General features: G+C 44.3%; 1 protein-coding gene across 1 annotated transcript in view; it reads right to left on the reverse strand.

Moving 5' to 3' along the window:
- TMC2 (transmembrane channel like 2) overlaps positions 1-13,530 on the reverse strand; it is a 34,466-nt gene that overhangs the window by 18,060 nt on the left and 2,876 nt on the right. Inside the window, exons 4-11 of the mRNA XM_076332299.1 lie at positions 12,736-12,888; positions 10,468-10,558; positions 9,466-9,547; positions 9,053-9,159; positions 7,184-7,282; positions 3,238-3,380; positions 1,588-1,735; positions 968-1,156 (exon numbers count right to left, since the gene is read on the reverse strand). Coding sequence (XP_076188414.1) covers positions 968-1,156; positions 1,588-1,735; positions 3,238-3,380; positions 7,184-7,282; positions 9,053-9,159; positions 9,466-9,547; positions 10,468-10,558; positions 12,736-12,888 — 1,012 coding nt within the window. The remainder of the gene's footprint in view (positions 1-967; positions 1,157-1,587; positions 1,736-3,237; positions 3,381-7,183; positions 7,283-9,052; positions 9,160-9,465; positions 9,548-10,467; positions 10,559-12,735; positions 12,889-13,530) is intronic.

Below are 13,530 nucleotides of genomic sequence, written 5' to 3' on the forward strand. Positions count from 1 at the left end.
GTTGTACAGTGGTCAATGAGGTCATTGGCAAGTCAGCGTTAGCTCAGGCATGACTTGCAGGCTCTATCTTTTTTTACAGCCCTACAGAGCCTGTTGGCCTGTAGAAACCTGTGTCTGTACAGCTGCTGGCAGGCTCTGACTCACAGGTCTCTTTTTGTGCTTTTCTTTCCAGGAGAGGGAACAGTACCCAGAACTGTATATATTCAGATCTCAAGTTATCAGTAGAAAAGTCTCAGACATTAAACTTTTTTTTAATAGGATTTTTTTTCTTTGGGAAAAGTTCCCTGAAATAAATCAAAGCATTTTGTGAGAAAGTAGTGTCTTGCTAATGTTTTCTGAGGGAATTATGAAAATGCATGGCTTTGAATTTAATTTGGCTTTGATATATAAATACATGATAATATAGTATACATTGAAATTAAACCTTTCCATAGGTTGAAATAATTGTGGGTTTTTTTTGTGAGGAGCTTCAAGATTTGAACTTATTCCAAAATCAGGCACAGAAAAATTTTGACAACTGAAATTTTTCTGCAGATTCTAAAATCCTATTCCCATAATTCAAGATGGATGATAAAGATCTGAATTTAGCTTTATGTCTGATCATGGACATTTTTAACAACCAGAGAGCTTTCTAGTACAGCAGAGCTTGTAAGCATTAATATACAACTTGAGGTAGATTCTTTAGAAAATGGTCAGTGTTGTAAATGCTGAAGATCCATTGACTTTTATTGTGATTTATTGTAATAGTGTTTTCCCCTCTCTGCAGGAGTTGTTAATTTGCCCTGGAAACCCTCAGTGAGACCAATGTGCTTCCCAGCTAAAACAAGTACAAAGGTACTGAAGGGGACTTCCATGCCCTGGTAGGGAACCCCTCTGCCTTGAATGCTGTCCTCAAGCTGGGGCAACAATTATGCTGATGTCCAGTGCAAATTATCACAGCAGAAAACTGGAAGCAAAGTTCCCTTACCTCATTTCTTTCATACCACCCAACATTTTGCATTTTGGAAAACGTCTGGGAGCGTTTCACCACAAAATAAATGAGGTAGCCGCTCCCGCACAAGCAGCATATGATGAGGACATTGGCCAAGACCCGCAGGAACCTCCTCAGGTGGATGTTCTCATCCTTGTTGCTTTCTTGCTCATCCACGATAGACTCCTGAAAAAATAGGGGTGCTCACAAAATTGGAGCGAGTGTCTCGCAGCACCGAGCCTAAGGCAACATCAGATGGTTTTCCACCCTGTGAAATGCAATCCCATGCTATTCTGGCTATATTGAACTTGGTAGTTTGTGTTAAGTTCAAACTAAGCTTCACACAGGCACCCCAGTTTGACTGAAAGACATCAAGTGGCAAACAGCCTGCCGTGTCCCAGGGGAACGTGGTGGGGGAATTGCACTCTGAAGCAAAACAAATTTTTGTCAAATCCTAAAAAGGGGGTTAGGGTGACCCAGGGCACGGGAGCTGCCATGGTTCAGCGCCATACCCTGAGAGATGTTGTACAGGTACCCAGATTTCCCCTTAAACCTCTGCCATGGTAGGCGCTGGGAGCATCTCCAGAAGCAGACAGAGAAATGCCGGTTAGGGTTACCTTGAAGCTGGTGGTGATGGATGCAAACTTGTTGTCTGCTGTCTCTGGGTTGCCAATGAGGTAGTCCCAACTGGTGAACATTTTCCAGCTGAAAATGAAGTTGTCATCATCCCCATCTGCTGTACTTTCATTGGCATTGCGTGCCATCCTGTGTAAGGACATGTGCGGTAACAAGGTCAGATTGTTTCACAGAGCCACCACGTGTCCTTCAGCTTTGCAAAGCAGCACCGGTGGCTTGGGATTGCTGGTGGGTAAGGAAGGAGCGGGCTGACCGTTCTTGGGGTTTGGGTGCAACTGTCTAACATATGCCATTGCACTTTAGGTTTAAGGAGGACTGAACTGTCAAATTGGGTCTTCAGGTCTATGCAGGTCTTGTATTAAAAACAGCAATGTGGAAAAAAACCTAGCACAGGTGATTAAAGCAGGTTAAGGATTACTTCCACCAGCTAGTGCATGAAGAAAGTCTATTTACAGTGCTTCTGGGTCCTAGGGTACAGTATATGATTATGGCTACCTTTAGTTAGTTAAATTTAGTCAAAAACTACTGGTGCTGTCCAATACACCCACTGCAACACACAGTTTTAGTGAGACTTCAGTAGCTGCACAATGCTGGAGCCAAAGAGCTTGCAGCAAGTCATGCAGGGAGAAAAAAAGGATTATTCTTGTTAATCAGCATAGGAGCAGATATGGCTTCTGCTGTTTCCTCTCTATTATTTGATCCCTGAAATCCTTTTGTAACTCCCACTAGAGTTCCTAGCACCAGTCCCTCAAGGAAGGCGAGACAACAGATGCTGCAATTTCATGGCAAATGTACAGCAAATCCCCATGTCCCACTCCAGCCAAAGGCTCAAGAGGCTCTTGCTGCTGCACAGCCATGGGGCCTGTTTCAGCAGCGATACAAATCCATGGGCTTATCCTTTCTTGCAAAGGAAGGAAAACCTTTGCATGGTGTGCCCTCCAGGCAGAGACAGGGTTTTATTTTTTTTATTTTTGGCTTTGCAGAGACTGTCTCAGCAGCAAGAAGTGCCTTGGCTGCATCCTTGGTGCCCTGGAGATGCTGTGGGGGCCTCACCAGTGCTCGGGGACAGTGCACCAGGGGCACGGAGATTGGGACCCCGCTTTAAAACTCCACTGATTGATTTGGGGACGCATCAAAAGCAGTCTGGTAGTGTTTGGCTCTTTTCTGTACCCCTCGCACCATCTGTGTGACTCACATTGGCTTTCAGGGGTGGTTTGTTGCAGTGAAAGGATGGGAAAAGGAGCTTTTGAAATTTACTGTAAGTAAAATCCTCATTCAGGTACAAAATCCACCTGTTTCATGGCCCTGTAGGAGGAAGGGTTAAAGCAATCCAGGGAGGAGGAGGAGGAGGAAGAAGAGGCCTGGAGAAGGAGGTGGGAGGGTTCAAAATAATGCATGTGAGCACATGGCTGAGGCAGGGGACTGCCCAGTTCCACCCAGCCTGCCAGAGCCCGGGGTGGTGGATGCTGAGGCCGAGTGCATGAACGCAGCAGGCACGCGGCCTCCTTCGCCCCATGCTCCCCCAGCTGTCCATGGCTGGGCTGAGCCATGAGCTGTGCCCATGGAGGGGAACCCAGCTGTGAGACCAACTTGGTGGATTTTGCGGAGAGGGCAATGCCAGCCATACTTACGATCTTATAACAACCATCAGGCTGTAGCCAAATATGCTGATCCCAACCATGAAATATGCCATCGGTAGCCTGTATTTTAACCAGCCAATTGTCCGCTGGTTATTGTAGTAGCCGTAAAAGAGTGCTGAGTATTTGATGTAGCCCTGGAGGAAAAGCAAAAGCAAACCTTTGTGTAAGCTGTGCAGCTTCTCTTCTGCAGGAAAGAGGTTTCTGGTGAAAACTGGAGATTTAAAACAAGGAAAATCAACTTGGAAAATTTTTTAGTGTCTCATTCTTGGCTGTTTGCTGCCCTGTCACCTTTGCGAGCCATCCTCCTAAAAGCTTATCCTCCTGAGAGAGGGGAGAAGAGGGAAAGCACGTTAGAGGATACTGGCTCAAAACTAAAATGTAGGTTTTACCCATCACTGTTTCATCCCTCACAGAAAAACCTCCTTTTTGCTCTTTGTGGCTATAGCCCACCTGCTTCTCTAAGCCAGTATCAAACACTCAGACCTTGTAGAAATGCTGTAGCAAAGAGGTTTCCCACCATGATATGAAACTTTTCCTTTCAGTTAGGAGGCAGCTGATGCTTGATACCCTGCAGATTTAGTTCCTTTTACTGGCTACCACCTGCAGAGCAAATATAACTAAACACTAAAATCAAAGCATTACTTTCCCGTGGAAAGCAGAGCTCAGATACAATATCAACCATGTTGTCTCAAGTATCTATTTTTTGCTGTACAAACCGTTGGGCATTCAATGAGTGTGCATATCTCCTAATCTGCATTAGCAATCTCTCCCTATTTTTCTGTCATACCTCATCCAATTATCATTGCATACTGTACATCTCTATTTTTTGCCTGCTGTCTTTCAGCTCATAAGTTAAGTGTAGTTAATCAGTCTGGCCATGATAGTTGAGCAAGCCCCCCCTCTGATCAAGCCTTTGGAAAGACCAAAATTGAGACATAACTTGAAGCTCGTATCAGAGGCTGTGTAATGGATCTTGTTTAGAGACATTGAATAATTTACATGGGAAAGGACCTCTGGAGGTCATCTAATCAAGCCCCCTGCTCAAAGCAGAGCCAATTTCAAAATGAAGTGCTGTGGCTTAGGGCCATGTCCAACTGAGTTTTGAAAATCTCCAAGGATGGAGATCCCACAACCTTTCTGGGCCTCTCCTCCGGTGTTTGACCGCCTTCATTTAATCAATTAGACTAAGCTCCCTCAAAGCACTAGGTTTTTTATTCCTAACCTAATATAAAGCTTTGGTATCCCTGGGTGCCACATTAGCTGCGTGTTTGCCCTGCACAAAGCGCAGTGCCACAGGTACAGGACAACTCTGCACATGTTTCTGCCAGTGCTGCTGAGCCACTCAAGGAAATGCAGCAAGCCCGTGGCTGGCACACCACAGCATGGCTGCTTGGGGCTCGTAGTGTGTTATGTATAACGTGTGCTGGGGAGGTGCAATGAAAAAAGCCTCATAAAATATAAAGATAATGTTCCTGGAAGGCGCTAAGTGAAGTTTTTTTCTAAGGTTGTAATCCCAAACCTTTGTCTTTTTGATTCATCAAATGGCGGGGACTGAAAAATGAGTTTCTCTGCCCACATCATCCAGTATGTTCTTTAAACTCCATCTGTGAGACATGGTGTCTGGTGTCCAAGTGAGATTTATTCCTTTCCACTCCTCTAGAAATCCATGATGTGACCTCCTTGCTGCCAAAGCATACATTTTCCTGGCTCCTCTCTCTTGAAATGTATTTTTCAGGATCACAGTATTGACTCTTCATTTTATGCCTGCTCTGAAATATGTTTCCCCATTGCACCTCTCCTGTGGAGCACGCTGGAGTAAGCATCTATTCATTTTTAAAGGGCAAGCCTCTGTGAAGGGCTTTATTTAACATCTGGCTGCAGAGCATATAGGTATACATCGTTGCCCCGTAGCTGGAGATTGCTTCTCAAGCTTGCGTGATTGCTCCCTGCTGTCAAGCAGCAAGGGAGTGGGTACGGGATGGGGACCCGTATGGCAGAGGGGTTCAGAGGATCAAACCCTTGGTGACAGCAGGGGAATGTAGATGTATGTACCAAGCCACAGGCAGGAGACTGGCAGGTCACGGTAGCCAGCCTTTCATGCAATGGTACAGCCTCATCCAAGAGCAAATTTCCTTGCTGATATGTGTATAGTTTATGGTCTGCCAGACGAAATCAGCAGCTGCAGTTCAGCAACACTCCTCCAGGGTTTTTTTTGTTTGTTTTGGGGTTTTATTTTGTTTTTTTTTTTTTTCTGGACAAATGAGTTTAAATGCTGCTGCTTGTATTTTGACAGTGTGCTGCTCAAATGAGCTTTTCATTCAGTGCAATGTTATTCAAAATGTTGCTAATTCACCTCTGAATTTTGGATTCTGGCAAGTGGGTGGAAGTGCTGGGAGAGCAAGAGCTGAAAGGATCCTCAGCAGAAAATGGGTGGTGAACGAAGGTCTGGCCCTGTCAGCTTCCTGGACACACCAGTATTTGAAGCCTTATTAATACATTCATTTAAATAATCTGGCTTACATTAAAGTAGTTGTTGGGGTTTCTTTTAGCTAAGGAAATTGTGATGGGTTTTATTACAGAAGAACTGGGTCCCACGCTTGTAATATGTGGGCCAGCGCCAGCAAGCATTTAAAAAATATTTCCAGAAGTAGCAGCTTTGAAAGTCAGATCCCAAGGTATTGGCCACAGCAAAGTATCTTCACCCCCTGCACACATCTTTTTCTTTTTTGGGCCATCCCCTAAAAACACTTAATCCCTTTGGCCTAAATCTTCAAAGGCAAAGAGTAACTGGGGGGGGGGAGGGCGGTGTGAGTCAGGGTCGCAGCTAAGCGCTCGTGGGTGGCTGGAAACTCAGGCTTTCCCTTTGGGTGCAAGTCCTAAACTTTGGTTCCAGCTTCAGGCTCATATAAATATTTCAGGGGAACAGGGATGGCAAGGACATGGGGAGTGATCCCCTTCCCAAGGCTATGAGCAACTTCAGTGGTACGGCAAGGTGCCTCCTGCCCGCGAAGGGGGTCCACAGCTTGAACTCGCCTTCCGGCTGCCTGGTTCGGAGCAGCTCTCACGTTTCACCTGTGTGCTGGCTGCCTTTCTAGTTGGAAGTAAAATGGCTCTTGTGCATACAACATTTTTTGTTTTTTTCAGAATAAAATTCTACATTATGAATGTGAGATGATGATATAAATTTCTATAGATTGTTCTATGTAGATTTAAAATACAGCAGAAATGTATTTATTGGGTGTTTTTTCCTCTGAAAAAGGATCTTTTTTTTGCCTGAGTTCACAAGGCAACTCTGTGAATGTGGTTTAAGTGAGTTGCACTGAGCTCATCACTGGGCAGTTTACATAGTCACCTGCTTCTACTGATGCTCATGGAAAAACCTAACTTTGGCTTCTTGTGCTTCGTGAATAAAAATACTCTGTAAATAAAAGGACATGGGATTCCTAAATCTGCTTTAACTTCCTTCAGTGTGGAACTGTATAACTCCACTGGCCTTAGTGGATTTTATTTTGTCCTGTTGCACCTCATTGACCCCAGACAGACACATTTCAGGTGGTGTTAGCCAGCCATGTTGGGATGGGATATGTCCCCTTTGGAACAAAAGTGCACCTGCTTTGTTCCTGCGAACCCGAGAAATATATGTCTGTGTGTGTTTGTGTGTATACACACACACGTGTGACATATGCCAGCCAGCACATTTGTATCTGGAAGTGGTTCAAATCCATATGCAGGTGCCTGCATGTGCACATGCTGTTTTGGCCAGAAAACTCTGGGGAACCAGAAAGCTTTCGTGGCAGCAGATGTCTTCATCTTCTGGAAGAAATAGGTGCATTGTTGGTTTATCTTGGAACAAATTCATCCCTGTAGTGCCACTAACTTCTGAAGGGTTTTAGGAGGTATTCAACTGATCTCTTACGATTAATGCTCCTGTGCTTACCTCAAAATCCCAAAGAACTGAAAAATCCATAGCTCTTGCTTGTTCAGCCCGGGGTACAGTTTTCCTTGGCATGCTCCCGTATGGCATTCCCATCAGGACCTGGTGAACATTAATAACAGTGATGCATGTATAGTATAACACACTGTACAGTTTTTTTGAGTTTTATTCTTAATGAGTCCCTTTTGGTTTGCTTTTGGTTGGTTTTCCTTTTTGTTGATTTTAATATATATTTTATTTCTTAATACCAGAGCAGCGGTTTAAAATATTTAGAATTAATTTCACCCAAATAACCAGAGGACTTCCCTTTCCCTGGTAACATCCATTGCACAGGAGGTATTTTGCCAAGGAACTGTATCCCTCAATGAAGAGCTCCAGTTTAAATGTCCTTAGTTTAGCAAGAAGTTCTTTGCTTGAACTTCATGGGTCTAACGCAATAAAGGGATTAGCTTCATCTGTTTATGCAGGACTCCTCCTTTGAGAGAAGTCAAAAGCATTGGGTCGAGCTTGCAGTATATTTTGTATTATATAGTCTTGAATTGAAAAATGATCTCAAGGTGAGGTGAAGGGCAGTTAGGCTTGAGCAAAAAGCGTATGACAAAATGATACAAAGAACAGTTTTCATGGTACAGCCTCTCCTGATGGCACCACGCAAAGACGGTCTTGCAGCAAGTCCAGCAGCTATTGAAGTCCAGACAGAGAACATCAAGGGCTATGGAGAGTTAATATATTTACAAGCAGACTCTGACTGGTGCCTATCCCAAAATATCTCATTAGCATTTATAGCCTAGAAAGGTCCTAGGATATAATCTGTCACTTAATTTTTAGGGCTATCTAATTAATTTCAAAATAATTTATGGTTAAATGTTTGTTGCCCAGCTATTCTCCATATCGTAACAGCTCAGTAGGCAATGAGTAACAGTACACATACTTTAAAGACTAAAGCTGTTTAGTCTTCTACCATATGCATAGTTCCTAACAAAATACATTTGTATTGTTCAGTGCTAATGGTTATATCTCTTCATCCTGGGAGGAAACACAGCTTTTACTTTCTACAGTGTGAGCAACCACATTAAGGGGAACAAAAGCACGGTCCTCAGGAGAGACTCTGTGATGCATTTTTTGCTCCATAAAAATCTGCGTTGAACAGAACAGATGCCACTGTCTGCAGATTGCACAGCCTTTAAAGACTGCACTGAGTAATTTAGCCAGAGCTGTAATGGCTACATTAAAAAATTCTTCAATAAACGATCATATAAAGTTGGCGATGAGATCCTTTTCCTTCTCCAAGAACAGTGAGAAATAGAAAAGCTAAAAATAAAACTCTTCCTTGTGAATCATCTGAATTAAAAGTACAGAAAAGGGTTATTTCCCAAACAAATGTTAGTTGGCAAAGTGCTGGGAAATTGTTTGTTCCTTCCCTCGAGGGCTCCTCCTGCGGGGCTGTGCCGTGGCTGCCGCCCCAGGGCCGTGCCCCTGGGAGGGCCCAAAAGGGGAGGGTTTCTTAATCACTTTCAGAGCACAGTCCATTTCTTATGGCTCTTACGGACCTGAGTTTGTACCTAGGATTCAGAGATCATGTTTTTCACTTTAGTCAAAATGTAAGGCTAGCCTTAAATTAGGTTTTTGAGCTCCTGTTTTAGCTGCTGGATGGGCAGGATCTTTGATAGCTTTTTAGGTCTCCTGATTTCAATCTGACTTTTGCTCCTGTGTCAGTAAAAGCCTTGTAAGTTGTTCTTTGTAAAGAATTGTTCTTACACATTTCATTTTTCTAAAGCACTGCCTGTTATAAGACACTTGTTTGTGCTATCAGTTTCATGTTCATGTTAAGCAACAGGCAAGATATTACTGAAAGGAGAATTAAGCACTTACCTCTGGAATTATAACCAGTCCAAATATTAACCCAAAAAGGACAAGATTTACTCCATACATCCACCGCAGAAATATGAAGTAGGAAGCGACTGAGGAGCCAAAGTGACCTTAAACCAGAAGACACTTCATGGTTAGGAGTTTAGGAGGGTTAAACTGTCCTCAGCAAGACCTGGGCCCCTTTACCCCCCTTTACCCTCATGTTTCCCCAATGTGTTGCCCAGGACCCTCCCGACAGTCCCCACCACTGATGGAGACAGCAAAGCCCAGAGCTGCCCAGGGTGTGTGCTCCTCGTTTGGCACTGGTGCCCAGGGCGAGCAGAGACTAGGGACCAGGGAGGTGGAGCATTGTTTGGATGAAGGCAAAGCTATCTTACAAAATGTCTCATTGCCACCGCACAGCAACTTCCACTTACTCTCCACTTCTTTTATCTTCATCTCCCAGGGTATGCACTGGGTTTTGAAATTGTCAAAGTCTCTCTTAAATTTCACCCATTTCTGAAACAAGAAAACATTGCAGTGAGCAGAGAGGTGTGAAGAGGGAGGCTGCTTTGTCTGCAGGGCTTTCTAATGTCAGGGTTTGGTAGCATTGCTAGGAGTGGGTGTAAAGTCCAAAGCAAAGACTCTGGTCTGGGTCTGATTTTTAGGACTATTTCAGAAACTACCTTCAATCCAAAAGCCCCCCAAGCCCAAGTGTTCACATTCATTATCTGAGTTTTAACCTTCCCAGGCTTTTGGAAAGCTGCAGTTGTGCTATGAGTTTACCATATTATATAGGGGTGGAAAATTCAAACCTAGCTCTGGATTGAAAGAATTGATGCTGAACCAACTTTATTTAAAACAAAATTTAATTTGATAAAATACTGAGCTTGAATCCTTCCTCATCAGACCAGTGGCTAAACTCTCATTGATTTCTTCATCTCAGGCCTGGCTCCGTTTTTCACTTCTCAATATAATCTCCATGACAACATGCAACTTGGCTACCAACTTCAGTCTTAAAATAGTCATCATTCTCCCTGTTATCTCCTCATTACCAGGGAAGACGAAATTTTACAGGAGTCCATGGGGCAGTGCAAAAGTTTGGCATGGCCTCTCTCCCCTTTAGGGGTACCTTGTCTCACAGATCAAGGTTTTGGAGATTGCAACTGGAAAGCCATAGTTTTCCCTGCTCCTGCAAACCCTCCCTTGCTTCAGGGAAGGTTGCAATGAGATTCAGGTGGGGGGAAATTTTCCCATGTTCTTTCTGTAATAGACATAGATTTGAAGCTGGCTAGTATTTTTTTGAATGCTGGCAGGATGTTTTGTTCTGATTTCCTGGTGTCTCTTTGGCCAAACAGAGGTCAATAAACTCTACCAAAAATGTGCTGAATACATAACCAGGTATCCAACCTTTTTCCTGACATCATTGCAGCACTTACCTTTGCCATCATCATCTTATACGCATACAACTTTTTGCCTTTCCCTTTTCCCAGAGCTCCTTCAAACTTCTCTACAAAAGCTTGTGCCTCCCTAATTGGAAAATAAACAAGCAGGTTATTGAAACAGCAACGGGGTCTTTAGCTTTTCACCTCTGCCTGCACTGGTGGGAAAGCAGCTGCGCTCATGCAAAGGTGGGGGTTTGGTCTCTCTCCACACCCCACGCTGCCACCAGGGTTCTGGCTGCTATCTGCTGGTGGTGTTGCTGGATCATGTAGAACTCGCACACCCACACAGGGCTAGCTAACAAGTCCCCAAAGCACTCATGGTCATGCAGAGATGTGTCCCAAATCTCGTTCCACACTTCTTCCCGAGCGTAGACCAAAAGCCCGCCTGCTCCTCTCACTCCAGAGCTCTCCTACCCCAGTATGCCTGCTATAACTTCTCTCTCCTGGTGCATTGGTCAAGAAGAAAATAACATTGTCTAGTGAAACAAATTCCAAGAGGATGCAGAATTTCCTTCCATGAACACCTCCCTGGATAAATATCAGAGATGTGCAATTGGCACAACAGGATAATCTCAGCGCCAGAGAAATGAGTGTGCACTAGTCAGGAGTAAAATCAAGCTGCAAATTGAAATTAGTTTTAGAGTAGGATTTCAAAGGGAAATACAGAGAAAAGAACCTAGGTAGATACTGTTAGAGTATGCTGAGTTTGTGAATAAAATTGTATCGTATATTGGTGTTGCTAATACATCATGAGAAGAGATTAAATTTCATGAGTTGGGAGGTCTTTTGCAATCCTAAGCCTGTGGGAAAGACGGACTTCTACTTGGTAGAAATAGTTGGCTAGTTCAGCCCATAACCTTGGGAAAATCACCTGCAACTTTATTTGTAAACCTAAAGTGAGATTTCTAAGTCTTGAACATATAGTTTCGCTCTCTTTGTGTTTCGCATTCCTCATCTGTGCAATGGGGCTAATCCTTTCTTGTCTCAGGGTTGAGTTTGTGCAGCCAAAATAACTAATGAATATACAGCACCCTGAAAGCTTTTCTGGAGACCCCTGCACAAGCAATGCAACAATTTTGTTTAGGTTCATTAGCGGGTGGTAATGATTGCCATGGTTCCAGGGATAAGATGAAAGGATGGAGGTATGTTATCAAACGTGATCCTAGGCAGAATTTTAGCCAGAATCCTACACCAAAGGGAAAATATGTCAGAAATAATACTGCTTTGCTTTTTTTTCTTTTCTTGCAGAACTTTGGACTTTTAGGGTCATAAGATTTAATTTGTAATGAGCTCAGGCCCGTAGCATGCCTGTGAGACAGAAAAGCTGCTTTAATACAGTTTCCTTCTATAGATCTTTACCCAGATTTTCAGAAATACTTGGCAGTGTTCAAGGCTCTTGATTTTAATGGAAGATGGAGCAGGTCTTGGCCTTCAGGGTGTAAAAGAGAGAAGCAGAGACACACAGTGACTGCCAGCCTTCACAGCCTGGTCACTGCAGCTCTGAGGAGCCTCTTGGCAAACATGGAGAGGGGACATCACCACTCCCTGTGGGGCTGTGCATGCCTTGCAATGCTATTTTGAAAGCTCTCCTGGTAGAAAGGGGTTTCAGAGGATTTTTAACCAATAGAGCTGGGATTTGAATCATTGCCTAGACATGGGAATGATTTTTTATCAGCTGCTCCCTGTTGACCTGTGGGTTTTGATTTCCCTGGCCTGCCCTGCCCCACTGCCCCCCATTGCCCTGCACTAAGGGGGCTCTGCAGCTGCCTGAGTTGTTCCCACATTCAGTGTGGGCTGGGTGGCAATATTATGTTTGCTCCATAAACCTCTGCAAATAATACAGCATTTTTTCCAAGCAGCCCTGTCCCAGGGGTGTGAAGTAACATGGTGCTTTGCTGCTCTGATTTCTGTCTGACAATGGGCATGAATAAGCAAACCAGGGCACAGAGTTTGCTTTAACAAGTAGCCTGACAGTAGTGAGTCATTTGGTTTTAAATACAAGGGTAGAATGACCTGGCCATGGGTATCAGTTGAACAGATTTGCACCTTGTCCGTTCTTTGGTTACAGAGCCTGAAAATCAAATTCCACATTTTAACTCTGATCATTTAAACCCAGACAGGCTGGCCAGGCTCTGCCGGTCGCTTTTTCTGAGACTGGGGTGTTACAGTAGCAGCAGCAAATATGCAATTTCTAGGAAAGGCAAAGTGCATCTGACAGTCAGCAAAGACCCCAGGGGTGTGGGTTCCTGGTGTGATAGGTACCTGAGCACCGAGAGCTTCTTCACCATCCTCCAGGGCTTGTTCCTCATGGTGGAAATCAGTTTTTTCTTTTGCTCCACCTGCTCCATCAGCATTGCGAGCTCTTCCTCTGACAGTGACTCCTCGTCGGATGAGTTGGAAGAAGCAGAAGAAGTACTGGGAGAGACAAAATAAAGGGCACAAAATAGAAAAACTCACAGGAGTTTGAGGGAAGGTCTTGCTTGGGGTGGGCACAGTGCCGCTGGCCCCCGGGGATCCCACTCTGATGTGGGCACAGTGCCTCACTGTCCCCTGGATCGGTGTGATGCCAGCACGACCCCTTTGCACTCAGGGCAAGGCTGCTTCCAGCCAGGATAATGAAGAGGCGATTGCGCCTCACAATAACTCGCCCAACTTTGTGCTTTGGATCATGCTTCAGCTACAGAAGCATTGCCTAGGGCTACAGCTGGCTCTGGAGAAATGTTTTTCACATCGTCAGAAGGAAATGGAAGATATGGGGAGAAGCAGAGGGTTGGGAGAAGCAAGATTTGGAAGAAGAAGAGACTTGAAAACATGAGAGATCCATTTTAACCTGAATGTTTCCATACAACAACCAAAAAAATGTGCCCAGGTCTGAGTCGCACAAGCTGTCTTGTTTAAGAGTGCTTTTCTACCCCCAGCTGTAGGCGCTAGGACTCCACTACATGCATGGATCTGATCCTGGCTGAGAAACGATAACGACAGAAGACCTTGGAAACAGTTTGGTTGTGTGGCATTTTACACTATTGTTTTCCACTGTTGTATCTCTTTTGGAGAGCA

Source organism: Aptenodytes patagonicus, chromosome 2 (genome assembly GCF_965638725.1).
Source record: "Aptenodytes patagonicus chromosome 2, bAptPat1.pri.cur, whole genome shotgun sequence".
Classification (NCBI taxonomy): domain Eukaryota; kingdom Metazoa; phylum Chordata; class Aves; order Sphenisciformes; family Spheniscidae; genus Aptenodytes; species Aptenodytes patagonicus.